This window comes from Leiobunum rupestre, chromosome 8, assembly GCF_980474605.1.
Source record: "Leiobunum rupestre chromosome 8, qqLeiRupe1.1.hap1, whole genome shotgun sequence".
In the NCBI taxonomy this organism is placed as follows: domain Eukaryota; kingdom Metazoa; phylum Arthropoda; class Arachnida; order Opiliones; family Sclerosomatidae; genus Leiobunum; species Leiobunum rupestre.
Genome location: NC_143391.1, coordinates 20646099 through 20662765, shown reverse-complemented (window position 1 = coordinate 20662765; position 16667 = coordinate 20646099). Strand labels below are relative to the sequence as shown.

The 16667-nt window shown below is 40.1% G+C and overlaps 2 protein-coding genes across 5 annotated transcripts; one reads left to right on the top strand and one right to left on the bottom strand.

Annotated features, from left to right (window-relative positions):
• Nucleotides 1-11410: 11410 nt before the first annotated feature.
• On the bottom strand, nucleotides 11411-12426 carry Polr2F (RNA polymerase II subunit RpII18). Its single transcript, XM_090156377.1, has 5 exons — nucleotides 12250-12426; nucleotides 11949-12015; nucleotides 11761-11888; nucleotides 11626-11697; nucleotides 11411-11563 (listed from the first exon to the last, which is right to left on the bottom strand). The coding sequence occupies exons 1-5, from the start codon at nucleotides 12276-12278 to the stop codon at nucleotides 11473-11475; spliced, it is 387 nt and encodes a 128-aa protein (XP_090012503.1). The 5' UTR covers nucleotides 12279-12426; the 3' UTR covers nucleotides 11411-11472.
• Nucleotides 12427-12477: 51 nt separating this feature from the next.
• Nucleotides 12478-16629, top strand: ArgRS-m (arginyl-tRNA synthetase, mitochondrial). Of its 4 annotated transcripts, XM_090156374.1 has the most exons (16): nucleotides 12478-12565; nucleotides 12671-12768; nucleotides 12830-12929; nucleotides 12994-13089; nucleotides 13159-13256; nucleotides 13314-13453; nucleotides 13511-13587; nucleotides 13656-13814; nucleotides 13876-13982; nucleotides 14040-14270; nucleotides 14630-14757; nucleotides 15033-15213; nucleotides 16007-16102; nucleotides 16178-16252; nucleotides 16352-16415; nucleotides 16489-16629. In XM_090156374.1, exons 1-16 carry the CDS (start codon nucleotides 12530-12532, stop codon nucleotides 16573-16575), a joined length of 1773 nt encoding a protein of 590 aa, XP_090012500.1. In that variant the 5' UTR covers nucleotides 12478-12529; the 3' UTR covers nucleotides 16576-16629. The 4 variants fall into 4 exon arrangements, 3 of the variants coding, with proteins under 3 accessions (XP_090012500.1, XP_090012501.1, XP_090012502.1); XM_090156375.1 differs by lacking the exon at nucleotides 12478-12565 and having other exon boundaries at nucleotides 12751-12768; nucleotides 12830-12933; XR_016472941.1 differs by lacking the exons at nucleotides 16352-16415; nucleotides 16489-16629 and having other exon boundaries at nucleotides 16012-16102.
• Nucleotides 16630-16667: the final 38 nt, after the last annotated feature.

Genomic DNA, 16667 nt, shown 5'->3' with positions numbered 1-16667 from the left:
CATATGTAACATAATTACTCATAAGTGTGCCAAAAAGAACGTCAATGAGACCTTGTTCACAGGATATGACGTGATTGACGTCACTTTCCAATTGATGACGGCTTTTACGTCATCAAAACCAGGTCTGGCGGGGAGGGAAGGAAGTTAAACCGGTTTTGGCACGTAGCTCGTTCGTGATTTCTTTGGTGGCTGTGAACCAAGGTCTCATTGAAATTTTTAATACAGAGATGTTAGGCATACTTCCGAGTAATTATGTTACATAGGCCCGTACTAACCGTGCAGTAACACTTTGATAGTAATTCCAAAAGTAATAAAATAATAACATTTCAATTTTTTTATCTCATGAAGTAAATAAAAATAAAACCCGAAGGAAAAATAAATTAAAGTATGAAAACTTGTAAAATCTAAAATTGGTTGGAGGGGGGGGGGGGGAATACGGTTATTTAGTTGTAGCTTCCTTAAACGTTAATTCCCCAAGAAAATGTTTTAACAGAGAATGTATTATGTCGAAATTAGTCGATAGAGGGCAAAAATTAATTTTCCTAAATTTAGCTATTTTGGGGATCCGCGAATAACTTACCTCCAAGTTTCAAATTCCCAAATATTTAAACTTTTATTTAAAAAAATATATAATATGGTGTGTTACGGATTTCATTACCTATAAAATAAGTCATCGATCACATTTTTATCTCTCTTAGAACTGAAGTTATAGCTATTAATTCTTTGGGTGCAACGGATTTACGGATTTACGGAAAATCGCAAAACAGTTATTTTATCATATAACTTCCAAATAAACTTATTTCGGCACTTTTGCTGTACAGGGGTTAGTTTTACCAATAACTACACCTGCCCAAAAAATTTAATCAAATTCGGTGACTTGAGTGGTATGGGCCTGGTTGATTTGACGTGGAGTGCTCAGTTTTAAGTTTTAAAAATCGGGTTCAAGTTCAAGTTCAAGTTCAAGTTCAAGTTTATTGAATTTTTCTATTTAAATACAAATGTGATGTAGGGCTAAGTCATTGTTTGTTTTGCCCTTAACGTTTGACCTTGAACGACTTGGAAACACAAGATGAAAATTTCATGTGTTATATAATGAAATCTGTACTTTCAGATGGTATCAAAATTATTTTGTGTTTCAGTATCCGACATTGCCAAAACCGCGACTATTCACTACCATGATTTCCCGATTTTGATAAAAACGTTAAATTTGAACCCCTATAACTCCAAAAGTATAGTTCCGCGAGTAATTATGGTTCCTTTTTTGTATTCCCCGGCCTGATTTCATCCTATATAGGTCGATTAATTAATTTAAAAAAATGTATTTCGATGTCTTAAAGACCGACGAAGTTGGTCTGTTTACCTGTTTTGCGATTTTTTATAGCACATTCGCTGATTTTTATAAAATTAACGACCCTATTTTCGAACCTCATAATGATTACTTAGTTATCTTTACCTCCAGTAAAATCGTTATAAAAAATTGCACCTACGTGATATTAACCGATCTTTAGATATCAATGCTCAAAAATGACAAAATTGTACTTGTCAAAACACTCTACTACTTGCAAGGTTATTTAAAAAAATCGTATCTTCAAAAATACTTTGATTTCAGAGCTTAAAATTTGGCTTTCGTGCTCAAAAGGTCTATACAATAAGTGGTTAAAGTTTAAACGAAATCGAAACTGGTGCCGTGGTGGGAACTTTTCTTGAAATCGGGTGATTTGACATGGATTTACCCCTTACATACTTTTAAATAGATGGCTTCCCTTCCATAAACTGCAACCCTAAACCTCTTCGTGGTGGAAGGGAGTAACAGGTGGGGGTAACTCCATGCTGGCCAATCAGGGCTCTACTTCTTCCTTAAGCCAAGGTGTAAGGTATCTTGCTGAGGGCTAGGTGGTACGGGGAAGCGTAATTGCGGTATTGCTAACGATCCCTTCGGGGCACCAGGTCGAACCCCGTTGTATCTGAGGCCTTCTGCCCTGGACAGAGGATAAGGGGTGGTGACATTTTTATTTTCCTCTTTTCTCGTGGGATCTCTTATGGATAAAACAAAGAAAAAAAAAACAAAACAAAAACACATCGGGCAAGGATTCGAAAGAAACCGGCCTTAAAAAGGGGGCGGGTTCATCTTCGGATGTTACCCCCCTGTTCTTAACCTTGGGGGGGACTTACCCCTACAGGAACCCGGCCTAGCCTTCAAGGGTCTGCCTCTGGCAAGAACCAGTCGGTGAAGCAAGGGTTCGAGGGGGATAAGCCCCTAAACAAAACCCAAAGTCGGAATCGACGCCGCAGGGAAAAATTGAGGCGATCTAGGGAAAATGACTCCCCAGATTCCCAGTCTCAGGTTTCCAAAAAGGCGAGGTCTAACGACCAAACCTGTAGTGAAACCTTAAGCTCCACAAAGATGGCCATCATTAAAGAAGGCTATCCTGCGAAGACCATCTCCGCAGAAGAGATGGGCACCATTCAGCGCATAGATGGGTTACCCTCGGGCGACCCTCTACCTCGTTTTGGGAGCTTTCAGCTGATTGGAGGCACCGTTCACTACCTCTGTAAGGATGGGTTTACAGCGGATTGGTTGGTGGGAGGATTTGACCAGAAGGAATTGGTCTCCGGGGGGTCGCGGCTTTTAGTAATGAAGGGCGCCGACCTACCGAAGTCCTTCAAGGTAGCCTTCCGCACCAGGGACGTCTACACAAAGGATGGCACTGTCCTCCTTCGTAGACTCAGGACCTACAACAACGCGCTAAATACGCAGTGTTGGAAGGTTGTAAACAAAACCGATGAGCCACTGCCATCCGCTGCATCTTCCAGGTGGATGGAGATTCGGTTAAGGCTATTAAGGAGACAGGGCACCGAGCCTTAACGGGTCAGGACAGTGGTATCTTAAAGATACTTCATGAACCTGACCCGACAACTCCGGTGGCTCCTGCCAAGGAGGTAGGTTCAGTCGAGCCCTCTGCTTCGGAGATCTCAAGGATGGAAGATGAGACTCTGGCTGGCGGGAACTCAGGAGAGGACATTCCTTTGGAAGATACTCTCGCGCAGGACCTAAAGGCCTTTGGCTTGTCGGACACCGACGAGAACAAAGAGGTTGTACCACTGGAGGGTGCAACAGGGGGGCAAGCTAGGGATGCGAGTCGGACCGGTGGGAGTGTTGGGGTCTCCACAACCACCACTGTGTCTGAATAGTCATCTCTGACCAGCAACCAAGTTCACCTTACCCAAAGATGAGTGTAAAGGTGCTGCAAATTAATTTGCATCACTGCAAGGCAGCCACTGCAGTTCTCTGTAGGAGGTTTGCAAAGGAGGGCTTCGATGTAGCGCTCATTCAGGAACCGTGGACAGCCAATGGCAAGATACTTGGTCTCCATAGTGCAGGTAATATATTCTTTGATTATAACTCTGCAAAACCAAGAGCCTGTGTGCTGATACGCAAGGGCATTCATGCCCTTCCACTCTCGGCATACACCTCTCATTGTTTCATCTACGGATGGAAGCGGTGAATTTGCAGTAGCCTCGGCATACCTTCCTTATGATGATGCTCTTCCGCCTCCCCCGCAGAGGCTAAGCAGTCTGGTTAGTGTTGTATCGGGCAATTCGAAGTTGTAGAGAAAATTAAGACTGTGCGAAAGTTACGATTAAAACATATTTATTTACAAAAAGGAAGAACTATGCATTTAGATTACATCGCCAGAAGTGCTTTAGGGTTGCTGTACTTTTCTTTATATACCATTCATTTGGGGAATAAAAACGAACTTTATACATTGATAAAAAAAATGAAAAGATAAAGACGTCGACACATCACATTTCCTCCCCAAGAAAATTTTAGTCATACTGAAGTCTTTCCGGTTTCCTTTGTTGTCTGGATGACCGTCTAGGTGTTTGTGGAACCGAGGCGGTCTTTATGTCTGCTACGGCGCGGTGATGGCTAGAATTTGGAAGTGGAGGCTGATGCGTTGCTCTGGGTACTGGATCAGGTGGGTTGTCTGGTTGTGGCTGATTTGAAATTTGAACGCTGGTATTCATGACTGTCTGACCAGAGTTGTTACTCGCCGTCGTTGAACAAGGAATTGAACGAAGTCTTGTCTGATTGACATGTCGTCTCAGGTTTCCGGCAGGTGTTTGAATCGAGAGCATCGCATTTCCAATCGGCGCTAAGATTGTACCTTCGTACCATTTTGGACCTTTACCGTAGTTTCGAGTCCAGACGGTATCACCTTGTTTAAACGAACTGTTGATGTTTTCTTGTTTTTCTCGCTCGTTACTTTTCAGTGGAGGTCGTAAACAGTCCAATCGGCTACGGAGTTCTCTATTGAGAAACAGCGAGGCGGGTGTATATCCTTCCTCGTTTGGCAGACGTCTGTGAGAAAACAATATTTTAGCTAGGCGTGATTTTATAGTACCTTCTTTAATTTTTGCAAGTCCTTTCTTGATGGTTGAGACAGCTTTTTCCGCGTGTCCATTTGATGGCAGATGGTAGGGTGCTATTGTCAAATGTTTGATGCCATTTCGATTCGTGAAAGTGACAAATTCGTTACTGGTAAAGTTCGTACCGTTATCAGTTACGTGAAAATATGTCTCGGAGAACGTCAATGGTAACTTGCGATGAACATGATTTGACTGCAATAGCTTCTAACCAGTTAGAATATGTGTCTTGAAATACCAGGATCATGTTGGTGCCAATAGGTCCTAGATAATCAACATGTACTCGCTCCATAGGAAAGTAAGTTTTAGGCCAATGAGTAGTTGTTTGCGGAGGCATCGCTGCTCGTTGCTGACACTCATGGCAACAAGAAACTAATTTCTCGATGTCAGCGTCGAGGTTTGACCACCAGACTGTAGTTCTGGCTAGTCGTTTTGTCTTGGTCATGCCAAAGTGTCCAACGTGCAACTCTTCTAAGATAGTAGATCGAAACTGCTTCGGAATAAAAATTCGATTATTCCAAATAATAATATGAGAGTCTGAAGTCAATTCTGTTCGACGACTGAAAAAGGCTTTCATGTCTTCAGTCGGGGATTTCCGTGGCCAACCGTCTTCGATGAACTTCAGAACTTGAGATAGAGTGTTATCGGATAGAGTAGCTTGTCCAATGTCTTTGAATGAGATTGGATACTGGCGCAAGGCGTCAAGTAGCATAATATACTCAGATGGTTGCGGTGGTATGATATCTGGTGTCGGTAATGGTAGTCGACTCATAGCGTCTGCGTTTCCGTTCTTGGAACCAGGTCGATATTTTATAACGTAGTCATAGGCAGCTAATGTGATTGCCCATCTTTGAATTCTCGCAGCAGTTGTGGTAGGTATTTGTTTTGCAGGATTCAGTAGAGTAGCAAGTGGACTGTGGTCTGTAAGTAATGTAAATTTTCTTCCAAGAATGTACTCACGGAATTTGGTAACCCCAAAGATTAGAGCGAGAGCCTCTTTTTCAATTTGGCTATAGTTCTGCTCGGCTTTGCTTAGAGTTCGTGAGGTAAAGGCAATAGGTCTGTCATGGCCATCAGGTTCAACGTGTGAAAGAACAGCTCCAACTCCACTGGGTGAGGCGTCACAAGCAAGAGTAATTTGCTTAGTTGGATCGTAGTGCACTAGAACAGAATGCGAAGTTAAAACTCCCTTGGCTCGACGGAAGGAATCTGCAGCACTAGAGTCCCATATCCATTCTTCACCCTTGCGTGTAAGTTTGTAGGGCGGTGCCAATAATGTAGACATATTTGGGACAAATTTAGCGTAATACGTTACAAGTCCCAGAAATGAGCGAAGTTCAGGAACGTTCTTCGGAATCGGCGCTTCAGTAATAGGCTTCAGGTGTTTCTGCGATGGGTGTAGACCTTGAGCATCAAGTACGTGTCCCAGGTACTCGACTGACTCGACCATGAACTCACACTTTTCTTTTCGCAACTTTGCTCCAGAATTTTCCAGACGAAAGAGAACTTTCTCTAAGGTACTGATATGTTCTTCGTCGCTTCTACCAGTCAAAAGCAAGTCGTCTTGAAAAATTGCTATTCTTTCAATACCGGCAAGAACTTGTTCCATGTGTCTTTGGAATACAGCAGCAGCTGATGAGACTCCGAACGGCAATCTAGTATATCTGAAAAGTCCCTTTTGAGTGTTTATTACCACTAGATTTCTTGACTCTTCATCAAGCTCTATTTGATTGTAGGCATCCTTGAGATCAAGTTTCGTGAAACGTTGACCGCCGTTGAGGTTAGAAAAGAGTTCGTTGATTTTTGGCAGAGGATATTGCTCGGTAGATGTAGCTATGTTGGCCGTAAGATTGAAACTTCCGCATATTCTGACTGCGTTGTTTGGCTTGAGCGCGACGACAATCGGTGCAGCCCATTCTGACGTTGCAACTGATTCTATGATTCCATCGGATTGAAGTCGGTCTAATTCGCTATTAACTTTTTCTCGATACGCAAACGTTACCGGGTTCGGTTTGTAAAAGCGAGGTTTGACGTCGCCTTGTCTATGCAGGTGAACTTGAACCCTCGTTAGTATTTCATTAATACGGACATCGGTAGAGTCGGAAGTGGTCCAGTGTATACGATTTTGTCGTGGAGCTAGGTTGAAGGCTTCGATCCAGTTTCGGCCACACAAGCTTGAACCAGAATGAGAGACAATTAAAAGGGGAAGAGACTTGCTTACGTTCTGGTAAGTAGAATTGACTATGGCATATCCTTTGATTTCAACAAGAAATCCCGTATAAGATCGAAGTGTCGTGGGCGCTGGTAGCAAATCTGGTAAATTGGTTTTCTCTCCAAGCTTCTGATATGTCTCGACGGACATTACTGTGTAGGCAGCTCCGGAATCGTGCTCCATGGTAACTTTCTCGCCATTGATTTGAAACTCGTATAGGTATGGTTTCGGCGCTGGGTCTAGTGTGGTAAGTTGAAATAATGAGTATTCATTAGAGTCATTCTTCTTACTATCCTGGTGAGTCGAGCTTCCGGACTGGTTTGACGCTTGTTCTAAGGAGTGTAGTTTGTGGTACTTTGGTTTTTCGAATTTGTTGTCATTCTTATTTCTCTTGTCTCGTTCCGCAGATAAGCATACGCGAGCCAAATGACCCTTCTTTTGGCAGTAGGAACAATGGGCATTCATGTGCTCACATTTGTCGGCTCGGTGGTCAGGCTTTCCACATCTGTAGCACTGATTTCTAGAACGATAAACGGGTTTAGAGTTTCTACTTTGGAATTTATTACCACGTCGTGCAGTAGCTTTGGAGGAAAGTGCATTGATCTGTTCTGGTTCAGCTTTAGTTGGCTTGTCTTTCAGAATTGAAAGGTTTTTAGCAGTGGACTCCATACTTATGGCAATTTCTATGGCTTTCTGTAGCGTTAAATCTGCTGCTGGTACTAGAAGAAATCGTCCCTGTATATCTTCGTTTTCGATTCCAGCTACTAATCGGTCTCGGAGCATCGTATCGAGATTAGTCCCGAAGTTGCAGAATCTGGCTAGCCGACGTAATTCTGCAATAAACGACGCAACTGATTCGCCGTTAGCTCACTTCCGGTTACCGAAATTGATGCGTTCGGTGATTTCAGATGGTGCAGGATCAAAGTGATTGTTGAGTATGGTGACTAAATCGTCGTACTGTTTATCTGCAGGTTTCGCAGGGCTTACCAAACTTCTCAGGCAGTCGTATGTCTTCGGTCCAAGTAATGTCAGGAATGTCGCAACTTTTAAGTTTTCATCAGTAATTTTGTTCGCTTTCAGATACAGCTCCATTCTCTCTGCATATAAGGTCCATGTTTCACTAGATCCATCAAACTGTTGAAATGTTCCGGTAGAAGGCATGATGACTTGAGTATGCTGAAGATGTTGGTAATTGTAGGGATCTTCAGTAAGAACTAGCAGTTGTAGCAGATGTCAGCAGGAACAGCAAAATCTAATCTATTGGTTCAATCCCATCCCTGTCGCCATTGTTGTATCGTGCAATTCGAAGTTGTAGAGAAAATTAAGACTGCGCGAAAGTTACGATTAAAACATATTTATTTACAAAAAGGAAGAACTATTCATTTAGATTACATCGCCAGAAGTGCTTTAGGGTTGCAAAAATGAAAAGATAAAGACGTCGACACGTCAGTTAGCCATTGTGAGGGTTTGGGGGATAGGCTGGTCAAAGGGTGTGATGCCAATGCTCACTACGATATTTGGTGTATCTCAGACTGCAACCAACGTGGTAATGACTTAGTGGAGTACTTGGTTGGTACAAAACTACAGGTTTTAAACAGGAACAATGAACCAACTTTTGTTACAGCAAACAGAAGTGAGGTAATTGATCTTACTCTGTGTACAGAGAATGTCGCAGACAAAATTATGAACTGGCATGTGTCTAACGAACCGTCTCTCTCGGATCACAGACACATTTGCTTTAACATATCGGTCAAACCCATTCGGGCTAGTACCACCATTCGTAACCCCAGGAACACAAACTGGTCCGGTTACAAGGATGACCTAGGTATGTTCCTAATGGATGACAAACCGAGGCTCTCATCAGTGTTGGATTTCGATTTGGCTGTTGATCGCATGCAACATGCCATTATCGACTCCTATCACCGCAATTGTCCCGCGAAGACTGTCAACCGGCCAAGGTTAGTTCCTTGGTGGTCTAACGAGATTGGCGGTCTGCGCAAAGAAACTCGTCGGCTGTTTAACAGAGCAAAGAGGGGAGGTGACTGGAATGCTTATAAATAGCAGCCTCACTTCCTACCATAAGGCCATCCGCGATGCTAAACAAGCTTCGTGGAGGAACTTCTGTGAGAACATATCTGATGTTCCCAGCACGGCCAAGCTAATGAAAATTATGGCACATGAAAATACCAAACATCTAGACACCATTAAGTTGAAAGATGGCAGTTTTTCCATATCCGGAAAGGACACTCTAACACACATGCCAGATGTACACTTTCCGGATTCAAGTATCACGAACAGCTGTGATACTGACCCCCTCCCTTTAAGAATCAAGCGTACTAAAAGGGAGGATTGGGCGGTGGCGAATAAGGTCGTCACGCACTCTAGACTTATATGGGCTATAAGTCCTTTAAACCCTATAAGTCCCCGGGTCCGGATGGGGTAATGCCCATCCTCCTACAGGAGGGTATTGATATTCTCTGTCCCTTATTATTGAGAATTTATAGGGCTTGTATCGCCCTCGGGCATATACCTAGCACTTAGAAACTCTCGCGGGCCATATTCATACCTAAGCCTGGTAAGTCAAATTACCTTGAGGCTAAGGCATTTAGGCCAATTAGTCTTACCTCATTTTTCCTAAAGATTCTGGAAAAGTTGGTGGACAGCTATATCAGGGGAGAGGTTATTAGTAGCAATCCCCTGTCTGTCGCTCCATATGCTTATCAGAAGGGTAGGTCTACTGAGACTGCCCTTCATGGTATTAGCAGCTGTCTGGAAAAGGCAATCGAATTCAAGGAAATAGCGTTAGCGGTATTTCTTAATATTGAGGGGGCCTTTGATAAAGTCTCAAGTGCTGTCATAATGAAGGCTGCTAAGCGATTTGGTATAAATGACACGTTGTGCCTTTGGATCAAATCTATGTTAACTAACCGGAAAGTGAAGTCCTTCTTGCTGGGCGACACCCTTGAGGTCACCACAAGCCGTGGCTGCCCACAAGGGGAGTTCTTTCTCCCCTGCTGTGGTGCCTGGTGGTGGATGAACTCATTCGGAGGTTGAACCGGGGAGGCTGCCGTTGTTTCGGCTATGCAGATGATATTGCCATCATCATAACCGGGAAATTTCCCAAGACTGTTAAGGATGTAATGAGGAGGGCCCTAGCATCAGTCGAGAGCTGGTGCAATGAGGTCAACCTCACGGTCAATCCTAATAATACGGTCCTCGTTCCCTTTACTCGTAAAAGGATTCTGGGGTCCTTCAATGATATTTCCTTATTTGGAATTAATCATGTGGAAAGCACTGAGGTGAAGTACCTCATGTTATTCTAGATAGCAAATTAACATGGAAGCCGCACCTTGACCACATTGTCAAGAAGGGCAGAATGCTTTTTTGGCGTATAAGAAGTACAGTCAGTAAATCTTGGGGTCTTAGTCCTAGGGTTGTATACTGGTTGTATACTATGGTAATCAGACCCATCCTGTCTTATGCAGCTGTGGTCTGGTGGCCAAGGGTCAAACTTAAGACCGTGCAGTCTGAACTGCGCACTTTACAAAGGCTGGCTTGCGTTGGCATCACAGGAGCTATGAGAACAGCCCCAAGCGCTTCTCTTGAAATCCTCCTGAATATTCTTCCCCTGCACTTATATATAGAGGAAGCGGCAGTTTAGGGTGCTTATAGGCTTAACCAAAATGGATGGTGGAAGGCTAATAATTGGGAAAATAGCCACACCAAACTCTACAGAGACATCTCCAGTCAAATACCGATTCTTACAATGGGTTCTGACATGATGGTTGCTAATTTACACTTTAGTAAACCCTTTGAGGTTAGCTTCCCTAGCCGCACGGAGTGGTCCTATAGTACCCTTGGTTCCAGAGGGGAGGTTGTCTGGTTTACCGATGGGTCCAAGACTCGCTCAGGTGCAGGCGCGGGGATGTATTGCCTTACAAATAACTTCGGCTTTTATGAAAGCCTTGGGATATACGCAAGTGTATTCCAGGCTGAAATTTGTGCTATTTGTTTCTGTGTTGACTATTGTCTTAAACAGGGCTTTCGCGGTAAGGCTAGCCAGATTTATACGGATAGTCAAGCCGCCCTTAATGCTCTCAATCAGTGCAGCATTTCTTCAAAACTGGTTCTTAGCTGCCTAGATCTCCTACATGCTCTTGGGACATACAACAGAGGGGTATCAGGGCAATGAGAATGCTGACGCCTTGGCTAGGGAGGGTGCAAGGTCTGGGCTAATTGGATCGGAACCTGCAATCCCCATTTCCCCGGGTTTGACGCGTGACTTGGTTTCCAAGCATATGGCAGGTCGCCAACTCAAGCTTTGGCTTGAGATGAGTGGTCAAAGGCAGACCAAAGAGCTCACTCTAGGCCCTTCTCGGAAGAGGTCGAGAGAGTTGCTAACTCTCTCTAAGACCAACATTAGGATGGTCACTGGCCTACTTACAGGCCATTGCCAACTCAACAGACACTTAAGTCTCATAAGGGTTAACGATAACCCAATCTGTAGGGCATGCTCTACAGAGGAGGAAACCGCCTCTCATGTACTCTGCAGCTGCGACTATTACACCGCGCAGAGATTCGAGCATCTGGGTATGCATCGGTTGGAGACACAGGATGTCTCCAATATTTCAGCCAAGCAAATCATTGATTTTGTCTCGGCACTAGGACTCTTCTAGAGTCAGGGCTCTGGGGATGCACAATGGACTTTAGGTCGAAGTGCTTGGTTCAACCACCCCATTCAATAATAAAAATAAATAAAAAATAAATAGATGGCTTTAATGGATGATTTTATTTTACAATTTTATTGTTAAAAAAAAGTTTAAGTATAGTGCTTAATCAATAATGATTAGTTCATTGATTCCCCAATCTTCGTAACTTCCATCAGGAAGATACCTTCGAATAATGATGGGAATTTTCCGGGCTCTACAAATTAAAATTGTGACATTTATAAATACTAATTTTTAATTAATTCAATGTGGTTTTACTTCAACTCTTTCATGGAAATTTGAAGAGGATCAGTTTCACCTTCTAATTCCACCATCACTGGGGCACACATGCTATCAAATGTAAAATATGATTTAGTCTAAAGAAAGTTGCTTCCCACACTATTTTAAACATACGCAATTTGGAGAGCCCTTGTACCAAGGACTCTCGCCCTCTCATATTTAGTCATATATGGGGTTGTAATTTTTTTCTGATTTTCTTTGGGCTGTTGTTCAGAGCTTGGTAAAACATCAATGTTTTCCTCCTATTGATAATTTTCAATTTAAATTATATAATAAATTATATGTTGAACTAATTTATTTACCTCATTTTGGTCAATTTCATCTAGGTTTTCTTCTTCATCAACATCCTCAAAATCATCACCACCCATACTAATAAAAAAGCCATTAGTGTTAAAACTACGGCACAGGCTATGGGTAGTAACACGGTCTTTATGGTCATAACGTTTATTCTCTTAACACAAAAGTTGATTGAAAAAGGAGGTTCACGAAAGAGAGGAGACAATACACCATAGAAGAGCCAACCACCAGTAATCTCTGAGTCAGAGTTCTCAAATACGCCAAGGCTTATGAAACATCTTAGCTAATTGAACATTTTTCACTTACTCATCCGGTTCAAATTCATCATCGGCCATATTTTCAATTTACAAAGTTTTTAAACACCGAAATTTTCAAAAATATTACTTTAAACTCGGGTTATTTCACGCAAATAAAAAGAAAAACATTGAACACGAAAAATACCACGAACGTTATCTCCGTACGATGTTTCTACTGAAAATTTCAAACGTCGTCTGCTTAGTAATTGCGGCGTCAAGAAAGAATCCTGTAAAACAGACTACTTTGTTTTCTACTAATTTTTTTAATTAAAATTATTTTATTAAACGATATGGCATCACAGTTGAGATATTCAATTGCGAAAAGGGTGATTTTGTTTTGTCCGTTTGTTTTGGTTTTATATTGTGACAATAAGAATGAATGGCATAACTAACGTTTTAAAACAAAACATGATCAATGATTACATTTTCAGATAATTCAAAGTCTGGGTTCTCATGTAAATACAGAACTAAATGACCATTTAATTACAAAAATAGCTAGTTCAGTTCGAGTAAACAAACACTTATCTGAGTAAGAAATTACATTTTAATCCTTTTGAAATTAAATATCTTTCTAAATTTGTTGCTTTCAGAAAACCACAACTTTTTATACCCTGGAAGAATGTAACTAATCTTTGTAATAATGAAAATTTATCCATAACTGTGGAACATATTAATGAAATAAAAGGAAATGTAGGTGTGTGAAAGAAGATTTTGTTAAATGCGTAGTGAAAAAATTCTAAACTGTAGTTTTTAGGGATTAATATATCCAGACGGAGTTATAGATGTAAACTTGAGCAATGAGGAGCCTGAATCTCTCATTTTCACAATAAACACAAATTTATTTATCAAGGTACAGATGAGTCATCAATAATAATTTTATGATATAAACAATTGCTTGAACAACTGTTTAAAAATTTAGGAAACCCTTTGTGAAATGTATAAATATGTTTCATGCTTAAAGGAAACTAGTCCACTTTTGCAAACCATTCCCAAGCAGAGAAACATTATTGAATATAGGTGCTTATGGTGAAATATATAAAGTTATAATGTTATACTTATTTTAGACTATTTCAGTTCCCCAAATATTGCAAAACCATTCCATGTTGGTCATGTTAGGTCTACAATTATTGGAAATGTTATTTCTAATTTACAAATTTATCTCGAAAATAAAGTTACAAGGATAAATTATCTCGGTGATTGGGGAACGCAATATGGTACGTATTTAAAATATCTTACTAAGTGAGCTTATACCATTATTTTAAATATTTTAGGTATTCTTACTGCCGGAGTTGAGAAGTTTGCCTCTACTAAAGACTTGGAGAATATTTCTTTAAATGAACTTGTTAACGTTAGTATTTACTTTAAAGAACTAGTGTAAGTTTGATATAAAAACTAAATCGTTGAATTTTGTCATAGATATATGTAGCAGCTAATATTGAAGCTGAAAATGATGATTTATTCAAGGATTATGCTAAAGATGTGTTTTCTCGAATGGAAAATGGCGATGAAGAATTACTAGATAGATGGAATAAGTTGAGAAATTTATCAATTTTGGAATTTAATAAAGCTTATAAAGTAAGATATTTTTGTATTTCAAGAATGTAATTTTTCTGATTATTCTTAATTGTCTTAAAAGCGATTAGGAGTAACATTTGATGAAACTCACGGGGAATCAATGTACAGCCAAAAAGCATTTGATGTCATAGATTTGATAAAAAATAAAAATTTGGCTGTTGTTTCAGAGTAAGAATAATATTATTAACAACCGAACATTTAACAAAAGTTGGGTTTTTTTTTCAGTGATGGTTCGGTGCGAATAAACACTCTTTCAACTTCAAATGAAAATGTGGAGGTTCTTTTACTAAAGAAAGATGGGTCAACATTATACCTAACCAGAGACATAGCTGCAGTTATAGAAAGAAAATCTACTTATAATTTTGACAACATTTTCTATGTGGTAGAAAATGGCCAATATCTGCATTTTTGCAATTTAAAACAAATTCTAGATAAATTAGGCATTGATTGGTTCAAGTAAGATTCTCAAACTAACTTGAGATTATGGGTGCAGTAGTCGCGCTAAGAGTAAGCCTACCTGAAATTTCTAAAGGGGCCACAGATTTGCTAAAATGATAGCTAAATTTATTTGAAATTTATGCTAGTACTTCAGAAATAATTATTAAAATTGCAAAACTCAATGGAAGTATTGTACAAACTCAATATTCAAGGTTGATGTTTATCTATTTGGGTAAAAAATTATTTTTACATAAAAATCAATAAAAATTTCCCATATGGAAAGCCACAAAATTTGTAGTCTACGTGTAAAAATTCCGCCACTAATTTAAGGGCGAATAAAAAGATCTAATAGTGTTAATATATTTTTATTTAAATAGCTCCTTACATCATGTAAAATTTGGTAGAATACGTGGATTAAGTACTCGTAAAGGACAAGTGGTATATTTAAATGAAGTTCTAGACAAAGCTAAAATGCTAGCTTTAAAAAACATGGAAGCTTCTCCAAGTAAGATATTGCTCGAGGGGTCGGACATTTACCAAAATCCCGTACACTTTGTCTAAAATCGCAAAATCTTTTAACTCTCTCTATGGTAAATTAACATTGAAATCCCAAAATCACTTCAAAAAGTAATGATAAAATCGCAAAATCTCTACGAAATCTTGAAATCCCGTACAAAATAATGGCAAGTGTCCGACCCCTCGATATTGCTGCCTAATTTGAAAACGACTTTTCGTTATCATAATTTAAGTCTTTAGTACAGAAAAAATTTGTTTGTATAGACACAAAGGTTGATGAAAATGAGGAGGAAGCTGTTGCTGAAGTGTTAGGCGTATCAGCTGTAATTATAAATGATCTGAAAGTCAAGAGGCAAAATGATTACTCCATGGATTGGAATAAGCTTTTACATCAAAAGGGAGATTCTGGCATTGAGTTACAGTATAATCATGCCTTCCTTTCGTCGTAAGTTTTAAAGTATTTCAGATTATGTAAAATTTAAATTTTATAATGGGTCAAGAAGGGATGAAAATTTATTATAGTCAAAGCGGGGGTGGTAATTCCCTTGTCTATGGCACTAATTTGTTTTGAAGCTTTAAAGGGGAAAACTATTCCTATTGTAAAGAAATATTCAGCCTTTCCTTAGCCCTATGGTATTGCGTCAAATTACTTGGTTGCTTCATTCAAATATAGTCTTTGATAAGTAATAGGGCTATTATAATTTAAAAGAAACGCGTTAGCCTATTAATAAACCAAAAAGCATATTTTAAAATAGACAGACATAAACAAGTAGTCGCGGCGAGATATACCCACAGAGGATTTTTATTCCTATTTGAAGACAGCTTCGTTAAAATTTCATTTAGAGATAATCAGGGCCGTGCAGAGATATTTCGGGGCCCCGGGGCAAATTACGTCGTCACGGGCTCTTCTAACTGAAATTCAAGGTCAAGGCGATGGGACCCTATCCTTCATGGCACCTAAAAAGCTTGCTTCCCGGAATTTTTCCGAGCCCCCACCCCACCCCTTTGCACGGCCCAGAAGATAATATATTGCTGTAAATATTTTATGGTTACGAGTCAGTGGCGTTTCCAGGGGCACGTATGGCTTTTATGTACTCTTCTATTGTCTTCCCCCTACCCCCGAATCAAAATCCTGGCTACGCCACTGGAAAGATAACTGCCGTCGGTACATTTTGCATGGGCGCATAGTGGGGAAGTCAAGAAAGGTTTGATAACTGAAGGTCTAATTTTTAAAATAGAATAGACCGAACGTTTGGTAAACTATTGACTTCGGAATTCGATACATCTGTATTGTATCAACCAGAAGCCTTGAATTTGGTGTTGCATATAGCCAAGTACGTTTGAAAAAAAAAGACTTTGGCGTTGCTCTCTCTCCCCTGAAAGTAAATAAACTCATCTCTGTTTGACAGATTCGACGAGGCTATTTTCGAGGCGAATTCCTCCCTAGAGCCTTGCGTTTTGGTGAAATATTTATTCAAATTATGGTGAATACTCCACATATAATATAACCTAAGGAGGCGGTGCTAAGAAAAATAATTCTAAATGTCTCTTTTTTTACCCCCACCCCCGATTTCTCTTTACAGCAATTTAATTGGAAAAGCCAATGTCGTTCTTAAGCTTAAAGGAAATGAAAGACGAGTTGCTGAGGTGAAAATACCGTAAAACCATAAATGCTATTGTTTAACGGTTTTTAATGCGCCTCACTTATTATTCTTTTTAGGCTAGATACTATTTGTTTCACGTCTCAAGATTAGTTTTGAATCAAGGAATGAAAATTCTCGGCCTAAAACCTCTTGATCAAATGTAGATTTTTATGTTTTTTTTATGACAAAATAAAAATGTTCTCAAGCTTTTGTTCTAATATCGCTAAGATACTTGAAATCGTTATTTATAATAAAT

Coding starts and splice junctions, on each gene's coding strand:
- ArgRS-m (XM_090156374.1), top strand. CDS start 12,530: ATGGCATCACAGTTGAGATATTCAATTGCGAAAAGG. Junction 13,815..13,875: donor AATTTAATAAAGCTTATAAA/GTAAGATATTTT, acceptor TTGTCTTAAAAG/CGATTAGGAGTAACATTTGA. Junction 16,416..16,488: donor ATGAAAGACGAGTTGCTGAG/GTGAAAATACCG, acceptor TATTCTTTTTAG/GCTAGATACTATTTGTTTCA.
- Polr2F (XM_090156377.1), bottom strand. CDS start 12,278: ATGGCCGATGATGAATTTGAACCGGATGA. Junction 11,889..11,948: donor ATGAAATTGACCAAAATGAG/GTAAATAAATTA, acceptor AATTATCAATAG/GAGGAAAACATTGATGTTTT. Junction 11,698..11,760: donor ACAAGGGCTCTCCAAATTGC/GTATGTTTAAAA, acceptor TACATTTGATAG/CATGTGTGCCCCAGTGATGG.